We start from the raw sequence: 16,108 nt of genomic DNA on the forward strand, positions 1-16,108 counted from the left end.
CATGAAGTCAGATCCTCGTCTCTTCCCTCATCCTCGGACCCCTGTGAACACGGTCACAAAAAGCCAATCATAAAGTACACATTTTTCACAAACCCAGACCTGCCCTGACACAACCTGGGGCCATTCCCTCGGGTCCTGCCCGCCGGTCACCAAAGAGAAGCGATCAGTGCCTGCCCCTCCCCTTCCCCTGAAAGCCGCGTTCCCGCCGGGCCGGGGCACTCCCGGGGCCGCCCCGCCTGCAGGGGGCGCCAGCGCGCGCAGCCGCGGCGGAAGCGCGCGTCCCGCTGGCGCGCGGGGCGGGCGCTGGCGGCGCCGCTCACGTGGGCGGCCGCTTCCGGGCAGGCGCTCGGCGGGGGCGGAAGCGGGGCTGGCGCTGCCGCGCGCGTGGTTGGTGAGTGAGGGAGCGAGCGGCCGCGCGCGGGCCGGGCGGGAGGAGGCGGACGGAGAGCGGGATCGGGATCCCGAGCCCGGCGCGGTCCCTCTCGGTCCGGCCCTGCTCGCCGGGGCCGCCGCGCTCGCCGGGCCCCTGCGCCAAGGGCCGCCCGCCTTTTGTGCGACCCGCCCTCCCCTCACGTTCCTGCGCCAGGGAGGCGGCGGGAAAAGCGGGAGCCGCGGCGGCGCGGGCCGGCTGCTGCTCCCGGGCAAACCGGCGGCATCGGCTCCGCCGCGCGCCGCCGCCCCTGCCCCCCCTCCCCCGGGGGCTTCTCCTCGCCGCCTTGCCCGGCGATCCCCGGAGCCGAACTCGCGGCCTCCCCGGCGCCGGGCCGGCACTGACGCGCCTTTATTTGAACGCCTCGCAGAGCGACTGGAGCGGGGCGGAGGGAAGCGGCGTTCGGGGAGCGAGCCGAAGGATGTCCCGGGACGGCGAGGAAGGCAGCGTGACAGCCTAAACCCGCGGGAGGAGCGGCCGCTCCGGTGCTCGGGTACGGCGGGCGCGGGGTCGGGCGGTGCGGTGCGGTCCGGTCCCGGTGGCGGCGGCGGCGGCGGGGGATGCGCTGCCGGCGCGGGAGCCGCGCAGAGGTGATCGCCTGTAAGTATCGCTGTGCTGTGCCGGGAGAGAGCTCGCCCGCGGGGAAATCCTTATCAGATCGGAGGAGTCGGTTAGGGCGTGTGCCTTGCCTTCGGGTTTCTCAGGATTTTCCTGACTGAGCAAGGTTGTGAGGTTCCCGAAGGATGCTGCTTGAGAGCTGCGAGGGAGTGAAACCAGAATAATTTGGTTGGAAAAGAGCTCCAAGATCATCGGGTCCTACCTGTAACCGAGTATTTTTCTGAGCCTGAGGTGAGGGTGCCTGAGTGACATCGGACGTGGTGTCTGAAAAGCGATGCATGCTACTTTATGTCTATGGAAGCCTGCATCGATTAGACGTTGTTTTAATGCTTTGGATTGTAAAGACGTGTTAGTGCTTAACTGTTAGGTGCTCAGTTTTGCAGGAGGAGGGCCAGGTGAAAATATACAGAATCACAGATTAGTTAGGGTTGGAAGGGACTTCTGGAGATCATTCAGTCCAGTCTGCCTGCCAAGGCAGTATAACCTAGAGCAGGTGACATAGGAATGCATCCAGGTGGGTTGGATTGTCTCCAGAGACCTTCCTGGGCAGCCTGTTCCAGTGCTCTTATACCCTTAAAGTAAAGAATTTCTTCTTCATGTTGAGGTGGAATTTCTTGTGGTTTTGTGTATGGCTGTTGCTCCTCATCCTGTTGCTGGGCACCACTGAAAACACTCTGGCACCATATTCTTGGCACCCATCTTGGAGAAATTTAAATGCAATAATTAGATTCCCTCTCGGTCTTCTCCAGACTAAACAAGCCCAGCTCCCACAGTCTCTCCTTGTAAAATGCAGTTTGTGTCCAAGGCAGTTGTTTCAGCAGGAAGTTTCATTGAAATGGTTACATAATTTCATCAGCTGTAGACAGTTTTGCCTGATGTCTTATTATGTAGCCACTGTGGTGCTTACATCCTTATATTTTGTAAGGATTTTTCCTTTGGTATAGCATGGTACATATGAATTGGAAATAGATAGGCTTAGATTACCAATTATTCCCAGAATATTTATTGTGATGTAAGCTGTGCTGCTTTTAGCAGGAGAAAGGATATTTTACAAGCCTGCGCCTTTAAAAGAACTTAATTGCTCTGTTCAGTTGTGTGCACACCTGTGTTGTGAAGTTTTTATGCTGATTGGGAGCCAGACATCTACTCTTGTAAAAGCAAACCTTGTAAGTGGAAATAACTTCTATGCCAAAATTTTCTAGCTATTTCTATATATCAAGTGGTGAAATTCTTGTAATTCTTTCCTAAAAAGATGCATATGGTAAAAATCAAACGTTTATTAAGCCATGGTTGTTATAGTTGGACACTAAAGGACCTTTTTCTTTTGGCACCAGGCTCCAAGTTTTTTAAAACCTTTTGAGTTCATAGGTTACTTGTGCCAAATTTGTACTTCAGTTAAAGTGGTCTTGCATATGATTTTTTAACCTAGTGTGTAAAAAGCAAAATTAAATTGCCGTCAAATGTTGGTGTAATCAGTTGTTTAAATTGTTTTTAAATAATAGAAAATTACAGTCTGTTTTAAAACATTCTTTAATGATTTTCCTGTTGATGTATCTATGAAATACTCTACTACAGCACAAATTTCAGCTTTAAGTCCATTGGGAAAATCAGCTGTAGGAATGATTATCACATCCACCAGAAGAGAATCATTGTTTGGATATGTTATTTAGAAATTTCTGGGTTTAGTCAGTTGTATTGTTGGAGTTTTTGGCTTGGGTTTTTCTTGGTTCAGGTTTTTTTTTTGTGGGGAAAGTGGATGGTGGTTTGTTTGGGGTTTTTTTGAGAGGATTAAATAAATCTGTGGTGTAGTGTTTGTTTGGGCCTTTTCAGTGCGTTCATTTTTTTTTTAACTTGGTAGATATGTACTTCAGTATCAAAACAGATAAAACAAACCTAAAAAGCTATTTAGAAACTTATGGGAGTTTTAATTTGTTTTGGTTATTTTGCCTCTATTCTAGTATGTTTGTACAGCTTACAAGTACAGTGGCTCAGATATCTCATTTCTTATGCCTTATTAAAAATGTCTGTTTTCCTTTTTTTTTTAGTCTGTAGTTGCCCATTTGACTTCTTCTTTCCCCCCACTTCTAGTTATATTTAAATGCACAGACTGGTATTTTCAGTGTAAGTTTCCTTAGGTGTTTTGTGTCCTTTTATTGGTGAAGGCCTGTTTAAACCTGTGATTGTCCATGTGCAGGCTGCGTGCTGCTAGTGATGGACTTGGTGAGCAATGTGCAATTGAAAGGGAACGGTTCACTGAGCTCCTTGGCTTGACAAGAACTGAGTATGTAAAAAGTTGCTTTGTTGGCAGGAACTTTTGAAAACAAAACCAAATCAGCAACTTAACTCTTGGTGAAGCAGGGGCAGACGCAGATATCTGGATGCTTTATGATAAAGTAGTTCTCAACGCAAAGACGGCCAAAGGAGCAGCAGAATGTTTTCTGGACACTGGAAGAGCAGCTGCATGGAATCAGTCTGCATGTCTGTTTAGTCTAGCATCTTGTCTCAGGAGTGGACACTCGTTTATGCATAGACAAAAGAATGAAAACAGTAGCTGTTGTTAGGAGGTTGCTGCTCTTTGGTGGAAAAACTACTTTTGTATTTAATCGATTAAATTCTCTTTTTGCAGAGAATCAGGATGACTAAAAAAAGGAAACGTCAGGAGGATTTCCAGAAAGTGAAATTCAAAGTTGGGAAAAAAAAGCCTAAGCTAGAGAATGCAACTGATACTACCTTCAAAACAAAGGCCATACAAATTCCTGAGCAGCTTAAAGAAGATGGAGTGCTTCCTACACAAAATAGAAAACTTAACATAAAGGTATGCTGTGATATTGCATTCTGAAATGACAGAAAATTGCTTGCCTTTTGTCTAGGTTGACTATGTTTACTGCAATTTGGGAAAAAAAAACATTTATAAAAAAAGTAAATAAATGCAGCGGGCTATCTGAATGCACCCTCGTTTTTAAACAATCTTGTATTTCTCTGGGGGTTGGATTTGTTTTACTTTCTTTGTGTCCTCTTCTGTCTCTTACAGCTCTGTGCTTAAATGGAGGAAAGCTATTCAGGCTGAGGTTTTGTAGTTCTGCTTTTGAGAACAAGAGTGAGAGGACTTTCCTTTGGTCATCACTCTGTTGAGTCAGTGGGGTTGTGCATAAACTTAAGAATGAGACCTAAGGACAAGTCATTATATCTTGTTTGTCCTATCACTGAATTCTGATTAACAATTTGTTAATTGTTGTGCTATAAAATGCATACCATGTTTGTTCTAAACCCATTTTGCTATTATGAACAGCAGTACATCATACGAATATTCTGTATTTTTAAGTGTTTAGGAAAAATGTGCAGAAAATACATGGGGGAAATTTGAAAGTTAAGATAATAATGATGGCAAGTGTATGTATTTGTTTCCTTATAGGATCTGCTCTCACAGATGCATCACTATAGCCCTGGGGTTAAGCATAATGCACTTCTCGGACTCAAAGAACTCCTGTCTCAGTATCCCTTTGTAATTGATGCACACCTTTCCAGTATAATAAGTGAGGTGGCAGCTGTGTTTACAGACAAAGATTCCAGTGTCAGAGGAGCAGCTGTTCACCTGCTGCAGTTCTTGGCTTCAAAAATAAGAGCGGAACAGATTGCTCCATTTTTTCCTTTGGTAAGTGCCCATCTCTCTAGTGCCATGACTCATATCAGTGAGGGAATTCAGGAAGATTCTTTGAAAGTCTTGGACGTTTTATTGGAAGCATACCCAGCTCTTCTTACAGACCGCAGCATTATATTGTTGAAGAATTTTGTAGAGCTTATTTCTCACCAGCAACTCTCAAAAAGACTGAAAAGCAGGGACAAACTTTCGTGGATGCTCTCTGTTAACCCAAATCGCAGAGTAACTTCTCAGCAGTGGAGGTTGAATGTACTTACCAGGCTCAAGAAGTTTCTCCAAGCAGTGGTAGATGGATCCAGTGATACAGAGGATGAAGGGCTTCAAGAGCAGGACAGCTCTCATTCTGTGAGGAACCCAGTATGTATTAGTTGGAAGCTCCATGCAAATAATCAGCAACCTATACAACTGTTTGAAAATGGTGGCTTACGACCAAAGATCAACTCATCATTTAGACTGAGGTGAGAAAATGTTAACTAGTTTGGGAATTTAAGCCAATTAAATTGTGTGGTCACAATTTGATTTTTTTTTTGTGGGATTGTCCCTTAGCCATATTTTAGGACACTTAGTGTAATATGTAATGTACTGCAGAGGCTTGAAAATACAGGAATACTCAGCAGATAACTGTATTGTGTATATCAAGAACCTTTCCATTATAAAGACTTTATTTTATGCTATTAATCATAATTTTGGATTACCAGCTCTGTTGGAATACTTTTGGAATGCAAACTGACAACTTCTTGCGGGATGTCTAACAGACCTAGGGACAAGTAGGCAAATTTCTTTGTGTGAAATGTAAGCTTGTTTGTGATAATGAATTTCACTGAAATTTTGTGCTTTTACCTTCAGGAGTCTATCATAAGCTTAGGAGTGTGTTATCTTTGACTGTAGCTCCTTTTAAAAAGGACAGCAGGATAGGATGTGTCTGGTGGTATGAAGTTCTGCTGAGTTTCCAATTCTAGATATTTTAATCACTTCACCAGTTTATATATTCACTGTGGATGAAAGATGTCTCGGCTGAGACATGCTGATGAATATGAAAGGAAGCATAGTGTGCTTAGTCACAGAAAGGTTTGTGTGGGTTTCAGTAGTACTGTAAACAGATGTGTGCTGAAGTTAAGGGAGAAATAAACAGCTGTTTGGATTCCTCTCTGATTCACCCACTAGAGGTGAACCTCCCACCTCACTTTTTGGTGCTTTTTGAACATTGGCATCCTCATATGCATTACTATGGATGTTACATATCTGCTGGCAGGAGACCTGGAATGGTGATGTAAAAAATGGAAGCAGTTTAGCTGTTACATAGCTCTGTTCCCTATGGATACCAAGGTGGTTTGAAGAAAAACCACAATCCTTGTTTTACTGCTGGAGTAGACAAAATAAGAGGTATAAAGCAGTTATACCAAATTCATCTAGGAAGTCAGTGGCAAAAAGGGGGATTAAACCCACAGCCTACTCCATTACTATGTCCATCTTATATCTTTGAAGGAATGAAGGACAGAAGAAGAGGTGTTCTCTCTGAATACACAGGTTGACCTGAATTGGCAGGTGTTTTCCATCTCTGTCAGGGAGAGACATCCATTCCCACTCTCCTAGGCTTCCTCTTTGGAGGTAGATATTAATTATGGTAGGTATAGGAAACATATTAAGCTAAGTAAGAAGATCAGCTTATTCTCCTAAAAGTGGATGTCAGCATAAGTGTTCAGTCATGGCCAGCAGTATCTGCTGCAGGTGAGGTTTTAGATGGCAGCTAAAATCACAACTAAACGTCACCAACTAGGCTGATGATGCCCCCTTGAGGCAGGGGAAGGGTTCAGTGCTGAGCACAGAGCAGTCCTGTTGAGTTCCTCTTTGCAGTCAGAAGCACACAGTTGTGGACCACTGTGTGTCAGAGGATGCTTGTATTGTGCCCTGGGTGATATGCAGTGTGTGATGTACCAGGCCGTGTAATAGCTGAAGATGCATTGTATCCAAGGTCTAGGGAAATAAACTTTACATCTGGTGTCACCTGAATTGGATTCCGCTTTTCTGAGGAGCTAGATTTTGGTGGAACATCGTGATGTGCTTCTGGTTATAAATACTCACAAAAAGATGTTTGCAAGCATGAGGAGGAGCCAGAAGAATAGAAGGAAACGTGGCTAGAATCCAAGGCGAGATTGGCAAAGCAAGCTGATGGCAGCAGAACAGAAGAATAGAGAGGGAAGGATCATCTGCTGAAGGTACTAAAATGTTCTCATTTTATTGCATTTGTGCATATTTTTGATGTATTTGTTTTTCACAAGGGTATACAGCTTGTTTTAGTGACTATGTGTGAAGTTCCAATAGTGAAGAGTTGTGGTGATTTTTTGTATTGGCCGCTGAAATAATTTCTAATAATCTCAAGGTGTTTAATTCTGTCACTTCCAATCCCAGTTGTTGCCTTTTATGGCCATTCCCAGGCCTCTGCTATGGCCACTACTGCAAGGACAGAAATTAGTTGTAATAAGAGGTGCAATACTCTGTGTGTGTTTGTGTGTGTTTAAAGTCAAATAGTCAAGTCTATGACTAGCTAAGGATAATGAGTTGACCAAACCATAAGTAATTATTTGCAGAGTGTGTGTGTGTATTGGTGGTCTTGTCACTAATACTCCAAGAAAGTTTCAGCTTTGTTTTTCCAAACTGCATAATAGCATACTAAATTTTTAAAGTTCCTTTATCTATTTAGTCTTGCAAGCTCATTGGACAGGGCTGACATATCAATAATAAACTAGTGATAATGGAATGAGATTTTCTGAATCAGTTTGCAGTATTACTGTGTAATAAAAAGGATAGATTCTGAGCTTGGAATGCTGGATGATTCAATGATGCAAATCTTAAGACTTTGTTATCTTCTGTTGTGTGGTAGATCTTCCTACTGTGTATAAATTAAAAATTGCAGTGTATTAGAAAATTGTTAGAATGTATTCTCTGCATTATGTGCTGACTGTGCTGCTTTTTGCATCAAACTCATTTCAGGTGTGGAATACAGAAAGGCTTCACAACTCAAATGTGGTGGTACCAAGGCGTGTGATTTTTATTTTTATTTTGACTGGAAGAGAAACAGTTGAGCTTCAGGTTCTGCTGAGAGTTCAATATGAAGCTGCAGAGAAAAGCAAAAATGACTTGAGAAACTGAAATGGAAGATGAAGCATAGCCAATAAATATGTACATGTGCATCAAAGAGAAATGGAGAATGCAGTTCACTTGGTGTGCTGTGTGTTTGCTGTATTTGGCAGTGCACACAGAAAAGGAGAACAAGTAACCTGGCTTAAACTGCAAGCCATAAAAACTTAACTTCCAAAGACTTTTCCTGCTTTAAAGACCAGCAAGTTATTTCCTTATTTTCTATTTCTTTTATACTTTCTTTGACTTCCCTTTGCTGAATTTCTGTTGTCTTCTTATTGTCAAATGGCAAATATTTACACAATTTTTGTTTGTTTGGTCCTGCTGTATAAAAATACTGGCATTTTAAAGACAAATGGCAACTTAGGGGGTACACAAATACCTTGTAGCTCCTTTCAATAGTATTTCATTCTGATATAAAGGTAATATGCTTTGCAGTGTTTCTAAAAGTCACCCTACCACTCAAGGGTAGTGATAGCAGATGTGTGACAGCACAATTGCCATCAAACCTGCCCAGGTCAAGTGAACCTGTATTGTTAAGGATACTGTACTAATCAAATAAATGCTGGACAGATTGCTATTATACTTTGTCATCATCTCTTACTGGCACCTAAAATGTATTTTACACTTTTATTGTTAACTCTGAATGTGTGGAGGAGTCTTACCTTGAGAGATAAAGGCTTCTTCTGCAGGGATGCATGAAAGCTATGCTAAGTATTCTTACCCAGTGCTTTCAGCAGCTGGGAGGAGTACCCCTTTTGGCACTAATTCTTCCTTTTTCCATTCCTTGTTTCAGAAAAGTACTGAAATAGTTGTGTGTTACACTTCTGTAAAAATCTTCCAGTGTGGATTACCAGCTCCTCAGGTTTCATGCACTATTCACTTTTTAATTGGGAGATTTTTGTGTTCCTTAAATAAGTTGCTGGAATTCCAGAGTTCTGCTGTAATATCAAGTAGTTTTTAGAAAAGAAATTACTAAAGACTACTACTTCAGAACTATTCCAGCTAATTACTGAAATTTCAGACTCTCATCTGAGAGCATAATCCTGTCACAGCATAGCATTTACAGGACAACCTCACTTCTTCAATCAGATTATAGTCTTGGTATCAAAAGGCTTTAGAATTCATTGTGATTGTAACTGAAAGATGGGATTTGTCTGCTGTATTTGAGATGACTGAGAGTTAAAAAGTCTGAGATAGAACCACTCACCTTAAACTCTTTGTAGTCTGAAAGAAGCAGGTGTCTACTTTAGTGCCTGCACTACAGAAGGGAAATAAGGCAAAAAACCAAACAAATAAACCACATTATATTTATTGGATATGTTGGTTGCTGCAGTTAAAGCTAAGCTTTATAAATTTTAACATGTTTGATAATTGTAGTAAGTAAAAGTAAAGCAATTTTTTTTCTTATGATGAGTTATGTTACCGCTTATCCCTTTTATTTTGTGGTGGAGATCTAATTTCTCTCCCCCATCTTGCCTTCATTGAAAAATGGCTTGTATTTGTCTCACACTTTGTTTTAATTGCTTTTCCCTGTTCCTTATCCACGTCATTAATACCTGGGTTTTGGTTTGGTAATTTTCTTGATACAGTGATATCAACTAGAGGGAAATGGCAGAATAAAATAATTATGATTTGTATTATAGATGATGGCAACAACTAGAAGGATAGAATTAATAGAAGATATAACTAATTTGATAATTTAGAAGTGACTAGGAAAACTGCTTTACATCTTCAATACGAAATTAAAATACTTGTCAACAAAACTTCTGCAGGTCTGTTGAAAGTTTTCCAGTTCCTATTTTGAGTGTATATGTAAAGAAAGACGACTTGGAGATGATCACTGAAATAAAAGGGAGTTTAGCAGGAGTTTCAGTGTGCTAATCTTATGTATGTTAGGAGATTAGAATTACGATAGGAATTCCCTGCTAGGAATAGCGTTCCTATTAGGGCGAGGTTGCCGATGGTGAGGCATGCAGTGGTTGTGGGGAGTATTTTTTGGAGTCCTCCTATTTTTTGGATGTCCTGTTCACCATTTAAGCTGTGAATGATGGAGCCTGAGCACAGGAAGAGCATGGCTTTGAAGAATGCGTGAGTTGAGATGTGAAGGAAAGCTAGTTTGGGTAGGTTTAGTCTGATTGTAACTATTATTAGTCCTAGCTGGCTTGAAGTAGAGAAGGCAATGATTTTTTTAATGTCGTTTTGGGTAAGGGCGCACGTGGCTGCAAATAGTGTGGATAGAGCTCCTAGGCAGAGGCACAGAGTTAGGGCAGTTTGGCTATTATTGAATAGGGGGTGAGTTCGGATGAGGAGGAAGATGAATTAGGAAACAAAATCACAATGGAAAACAATTTACAAATGATCGATTGAAACTGTTGTTGCCTTTTTTAAGGAGTCTGTACTTGTTAAAATTAACAGGATTTATCCAGGGTTTTAGTTCATTTAAAGAATCTTCTTTTCAAATTGTATACAAATTGCTTCAATTTGTAGTAGTGTGTAGTAGCAGTGTTAGGTCATAACTGCTGATTATCCTTTCAGAGACACAAGGTGTTTTTTGAATAGGGGGAGAAAAAGAGTTGCTTTTCTTGATTTCTGGGAGATATTATATTAATTTAAACTGTATCTTAGTTTTTAAATTTTTTAACTTCATTATCAGATAATTTTCTGTTTAGTTGCTTTTCAGAGCATAGTAGCTAAACATCAGGTGGGAACCAAAGGTATATTTTTACAGGAACACTTTTTTCCACATTTGATATGAAAAACATTGTGTTTATTATAGTTGGAGATGGTTATTAACTGTAATAAACCTTATGCATTTGACAACACCTTGTAGTCAGCTTCATTATTTTGCTTTAATGAGCTTAAAAGGGGTTTTTTATTATTTTGTTGTGCTGAATATAATTAATTCCTTACCATTGGTTGAAGGTGATAGGATAATGCGTATTGTATTTCTCCATTTCATAGACTTTACGTGTAACAATGGGGAAAGAAATACTGAAATCTAAGAAGTTGTTAAAGAAGCACACAAACTTGCAGGGAGACTTGGGAGCAGGTTTGTTGTAGATGGTTTGAACCCCCTTTTTTTCCATGCTGAAATACCTAGCAAGAAAGCCAGCAAATATTTAATGTGTTAAAAAAGTAACTTTTCCCATTATTTAGAAATCAGGAAAGTGGTATTACTGTAATCTTGTCTTGAAAGGTGTGATCTTTATCTTTTTGTGCTCTTTTGCTTTTGTTGTCTAGGTCTCTGACAAGTGTAATGGACAGTGCAGAAAAAGGCCTGTCCTCGGCTGAAAACTTAAAAGGTTTTATTGAGATAATAATTCCATTATTGATTGAGTGCTGGATTGAAGCATCTCCTGCACAATCAGCTCCCATTCTTGGAAACCTTTTGGAATCAGAATCTCAGCAGCTCATGCAGCAAGTTCTTAGCATAATACATTTATTGTGGAAACTCACGAAGCGACACGATGAAACATACAAAATGGTAAGGGAGAAATGATCCATGGCATAATGATGAAAGTTCATTTTCTTTTGATTAGAAGCTAGTGGTTTGGTGATTTGAAGTACTGAAGACACTTCATTAAGAGAGAAAAAGCCTAGGTGTTGAGTAGATTTTTAATCTGGGTTTTATTGCCTTCTACTGTAGAAAAGAATCTGTTGAACTGAACCAGGAGTTCAGTAAATAGTCTCCAGGAATCCTCCCTGACTGCAGTACAAAGGTTTTGAAACTGGAGAAGAGGAGCATTTTGTCTCCCAGATAACCTCTAGAATATAAATTGGAACAAAGTGTAGAATGGGGTTGTTTGTTTCTTGTTTTTGTGTGTTGAAAAATTTCTTGGGGGTGGGAGTGAACAAACCCTAAATATTTGGAAAGGTAGAAGATAATGGTGGTCTGAGATCCTGTAATTGCTTGGTGCAATCTGTTGCTGTGTCATGATTGGTAGAATCATAAGACATTGGATCAAAAAGGTTTTTAGGAAGTATCCTCTGAAGTTTTTTTTATTCTCTCTGTATTTTACTTAGATAACTGAATTGCTTTTTTTTGTAACTTTTGCTGCTTTTACAAAAAATTTACAAACTGGAAAATTTGGCTATTGAGTAGGTGGAGGAAATGTCTTGACAGCTCTTGGTTTAACCTGTGTATAGGACTGTAGGTCCCTTTGCTAAAGGGAAAAAAAGCTACACATAGGGTAATTACTGGAAGACATTTGTGGAATTGTTACATTAGATCAAAGTTACCAAACATACCCAGCTTTGAGAGATGGATTCAGTGTGTCTGAGCAAAGCACACTGTTCCTCTTTTTTCTTCTTCATCTTTTCTAGAGGCCCTCTTGGAAGTGGGCAAAAAGCAGGCACTTGACCTGGTAAATTCCTGTGGCAGCCTCCTGTCCCTAGCCTTTTTCTGAAGGATCCTGGAGAACTGCTGCCCTTAGCCATAGGGTGCCTGTATTTTGGTTATGTGAATGGCACACTTCTCTGTCAAGATATAAAGTGGTTTGGGTACACAGAGTTGGATTATGACCTTAAGTTGTTTGTGGGGAGAAAAAAATCTGAGGTTCATACAATTTGTTTTTTTGTGGAGCAAATTTCATTTTAGATTAATGGTTTGTTTTGTCTTTATAGTTACCATTATATACAAAATGCATTCAAATGGCTCAGTTTGAAAATAAAAGCTTTGCTTATTTAATAGCCCTTGGGCTTACAGGCCAAAGTGGCTATTACAGTCACTGTGGATAACCACTCTGTATATGCTTGGTGGAAAGCTATTGATCTTTGAAATAGTTTAATGGCTGTTCTCTGCTCTTAATAGTCAAATATCGAAAAGATTATTCTGCCTGATCAATTTGATAGCAATGCAGGCTTTTTTAGTGATGAGTTCTACTGGACACTTTGTGGAATGGTGACTGTCTGCTAACCTGCAGAGAGGTATCGGAATATGTTTTAAGTCCACTCTGATTTTAAGAACCCTGATAAATTGGTGTAGAAGTACTTCATTCAGATCTATAACTCAGATTAGTATTGCATATATTCACGTAAATATGTGCTAAAAAAATAAAGTGGTTCAGTTAGCAACATGTTGTTGCTCAACCTTAACTTACAGCATCTTGTTATACTCCCTTGTTTTGTGGACCTTCATGCACAGCACTTGAAAGTAAAGATGTATAAACAACTTGGAATCAGAAGCTAAAGTTCCTAGTTTCATTGATTCCAACAATGAATTTTGGGACATGATTGTCTGGATTTATTTAATTTGCTACTATGTTTTCTGTCTGTCGTCTGCTTTCCTTAACAGGAACTGTGGCTCCGAATGAATTACCTTGTAGATTTCAAGCATCACTTCATGCGTCATTTTCCTTATTCTTTACAAGATACAGTAAAACACAAAAAGAAAGATCCATGCAAAAGGTAAGAGTAAAATCAATGTCATGTACCAGCTTTAATTTCATAAGAGAAGTGGGACAATGTGACTCACGTGCTTTATCAAATATTTAGTTTTTAATGGTGGAAAATAAAACTTTTATTGTGTATTTCTTGAAGATCTGTGGAGATGCAGTTATAGGAAGGGTGCACTGCTTCAAATTGAGACATTTTAGTTGTTCTTTGTAAAAGTATTGTATAGGAAGTTGTCTGAATAGCATCCAGTAGAAAATTAAGTGCTGCCTTAGGGAAATAAAAGCATTTTATTCAACTCTTGATCTGGAATTTGCATATTGCTAAATGGTGATTGTTTTAGGCTGACTGGTTTCATATTTCGGCATGTTTTCTTCAGCTGACTGCTGAGTTACATTAAACATAGTTCAAACATTCTTTTCACCTCCATATAGTCTTCTCTAGTTGTATTATGGGGCTGGGTAAGGACAACTTGGAGGGGAGATGGGCACACTGTGGCTGTCCTGTAGGGCAAAGCAGTACTGGAGCAGAAGCCAAACACACATTTCTTCACTTTTGATGTGTCAGAACAGATGCACCGATTCTGTTTTGCTACAGGCCAGTAGCAACTGGATCCAGAATCATTTTTAGAAAGGAGCATTCTTGTTTGTCTCTGTGGGCAGAAGTTGCTCTGTTCAGTGTGGAACACAATATTTTAGTAGTAAGTCTCCATTCGCAGCTCCCAGATGTGAGACTAAATTCATGCTAAAGTTGTTCTGAAATCATTCTGCACCTTTGCACTCTATGTAGAACACTGGTGTATTTACAAGGGGTATCAGCTGGTGTCCATTTTTATTTCAAAAATAATTTTTTGAAATCTTTCTGTTGTCTCCCCCTCCTCCCCTTAGCAACAGGAACTGTATGAAATCCTCAAACAACATCGACCATCTTTTACTGAATTTAACCTTGTGTGACATAATGGTTTCATTAGCAAGCGCTTCAACGCTTCAGACGGACTCTGGCTGGCTGGACATGATAAGGAAATTTGTGACAGATACTCTTCAGGATGGCAGCAAGCTGAATAGCAAGCAAGTGAACAGATTGCTTGGGGTGACTTGGAGACTAATGCAAATACAGCAAAACAAGGGTAAGATGAGTAGTTTCTGGAAAGCAAAATTATGCACTGACAAAGCTTTGAGTTGTTTTAGCATTTTAATGCTGCACTTTACATTCTCAGTTGTTACACCAAAATGCATTTTGTCATAGAAGTAAAATGAATTTTATGGTAATACCCTTGCATGTAGCATTGGAGACTTTATTTTTGGAATTTTGGAATGCTTTTAGATTCATTCTGTTGATATCCAAGGTACAAATATATTTGTATCTGTTTTCTGGTTTTTCTTCTTAAGATACTCTTATAAATGGAAGATTAGCTTTATATTGAAAAAGTAACTACTAGGCTGTAGAGCGGCATGATATTTTAATATACCAGTCCTTATTTAAGGTCATTAACATAGCTGATAGACTTTCTCAAGTACTATCAGATGACTGTTTTAGTTCTGTGGTGATGTGAAATGTCAAGATACTTTTGATGGAAGCTGCTGTTGAGTATTTTCCAAGGTGTTTGATTTGAATTCTTTTCCAAGAGAAAACATTTCCAGTTATGTCTTGCAGGACCAGTCTAATATTTTTGCTTCCTTTTTTTCTTTCATTTCAAGTACTACTTGGTTGTATTCCAAATGAGACCTTGGATATATAGAACTTCAAGAAAGGACTTTATCAGTAACCAGAAAAGTGACAGCAGTCTTTTATGTTTTACCAGTGTGATAGGAATGAATTCCACATCCAAGTAGTTTAAAGAAAAGCCCTTAGCAACAGATACAATTGTTAGAATTGTAAAATGAAAATATGTCAAATGTCCCTTAAATACATTTTGGCAGTTAGTTATATTTCCTACCAAATCTATTTTAATTGGGAATCTGTCTATTCCCGTGTACCCTACTGACAAAGGTAATAACTACTCATTCCTATCTGCACTTCAAATTTAGCTTTATGTTAAAGGAAAATAACAATCCAAAGTTAGAGCCTGTTGCACCACCTGAGCTAAAGCAGAGGAGTTGCTACTCAGGAAAGTAACTTCCAAGAAGTTGTTAGACTGTTAGATATTTCAGGCCTTTCTTTGTAATGAAATACTGATTTTTTTTTTAACTTTGCCAAAGTTCCACCAAACAGTGGATAATTTAATAATTTTCTGCTGATCCTGTAGAAGTTTAGCGTGAAATTAGTTACCTCACAAAGCTGTGTCTGTTCATGTGGATGGTTTATCTCACTCCTTCAAGATAATCCTTGTGCAGTACTAAAAACCTGACTAGGTGTCAGATAGTAATTAATCTACCAATCTACCAGCTGTAGAGGAGATACAGCCTTGACATACTGGAGCAACAGGAAGATGGTTCAACAAGGAGAAGTGCAAAGCCCTGCGCCTGGAGAGGAACAATCCCATGCACCTGTACATGCTGGGGGACAGCCAGGTGGAAGCAGCTTGGCAGTAAAGGACCAGGGGTCCATGTGGAGCCAGCAATCGGCCCTTGTGACAAAGAAGCCCAGTGGGGTCCTGGGCTGCATTAGGAGTGTTGACAGGAGGTTGAGGGAGGTAATCCTGCCCCTCTTCTCTGCACTGGTGTGGCCACTCCTGGAGCAATGTGTCCAGTTTGGGGCTCCCCAGTAAAAGAGTGGCATGGACATACAGGTGAGAGTCCAGCAAAGGCTGTGAAGGTGGTGAAGACACTGGAGCACCTCACCTGTGAGGAAAGGCTGAGTCAGCTGGAGATGAGAAGATTTGGGGAGCATCTCATCAGTGTATGCAAATAGTTGAAGGAGGGGAGCAAAGA

General features: G+C 40.5%; 1 protein-coding gene across 3 annotated transcripts in view; it reads left to right on the forward strand.

The window, feature by feature from the left end:
- Positions 1 to 328: 328 nt before the first annotated feature.
- The window catches only part of TEX10 (testis expressed 10), a 55,255-nt gene continuing 39,475 nt past the window's right edge, over positions 329 to 16,108 (forward strand). For 2 of the 3 annotated variants that reach the window (XM_036401584.1, XM_036401601.1), the window contains exons 1-7: positions 329 to 391; positions 801 to 1,030; positions 3,675 to 3,863; positions 4,461 to 5,164; positions 11,088 to 11,331; positions 13,141 to 13,253; positions 14,126 to 14,364. In XM_036401584.1, coding sequence (XP_036257477.1) covers positions 3,684 to 3,863; positions 4,461 to 5,164; positions 11,088 to 11,331; positions 13,141 to 13,253; positions 14,126 to 14,364 — 1,480 coding nt within the window. In that variant the 5' untranslated portion in view covers positions 329 to 391; positions 801 to 1,030; positions 3,675 to 3,683. The remainder of the gene's footprint in view (positions 392 to 800; positions 1,031 to 3,674; positions 3,864 to 4,460; positions 5,165 to 11,087; positions 11,332 to 13,140; positions 13,254 to 14,125; positions 14,365 to 16,108) is intronic. The other variant, XM_036401592.1, reaches the window with a different exon arrangement.

This window comes from Molothrus ater, chromosome 1 (genome assembly GCF_012460135.2).
Source record: "Molothrus ater isolate BHLD 08-10-18 breed brown headed cowbird chromosome 1, BPBGC_Mater_1.1, whole genome shotgun sequence".
Lineage (NCBI taxonomy): Eukaryota > Metazoa > Chordata > Aves > Passeriformes > Icteridae > Molothrus > Molothrus ater.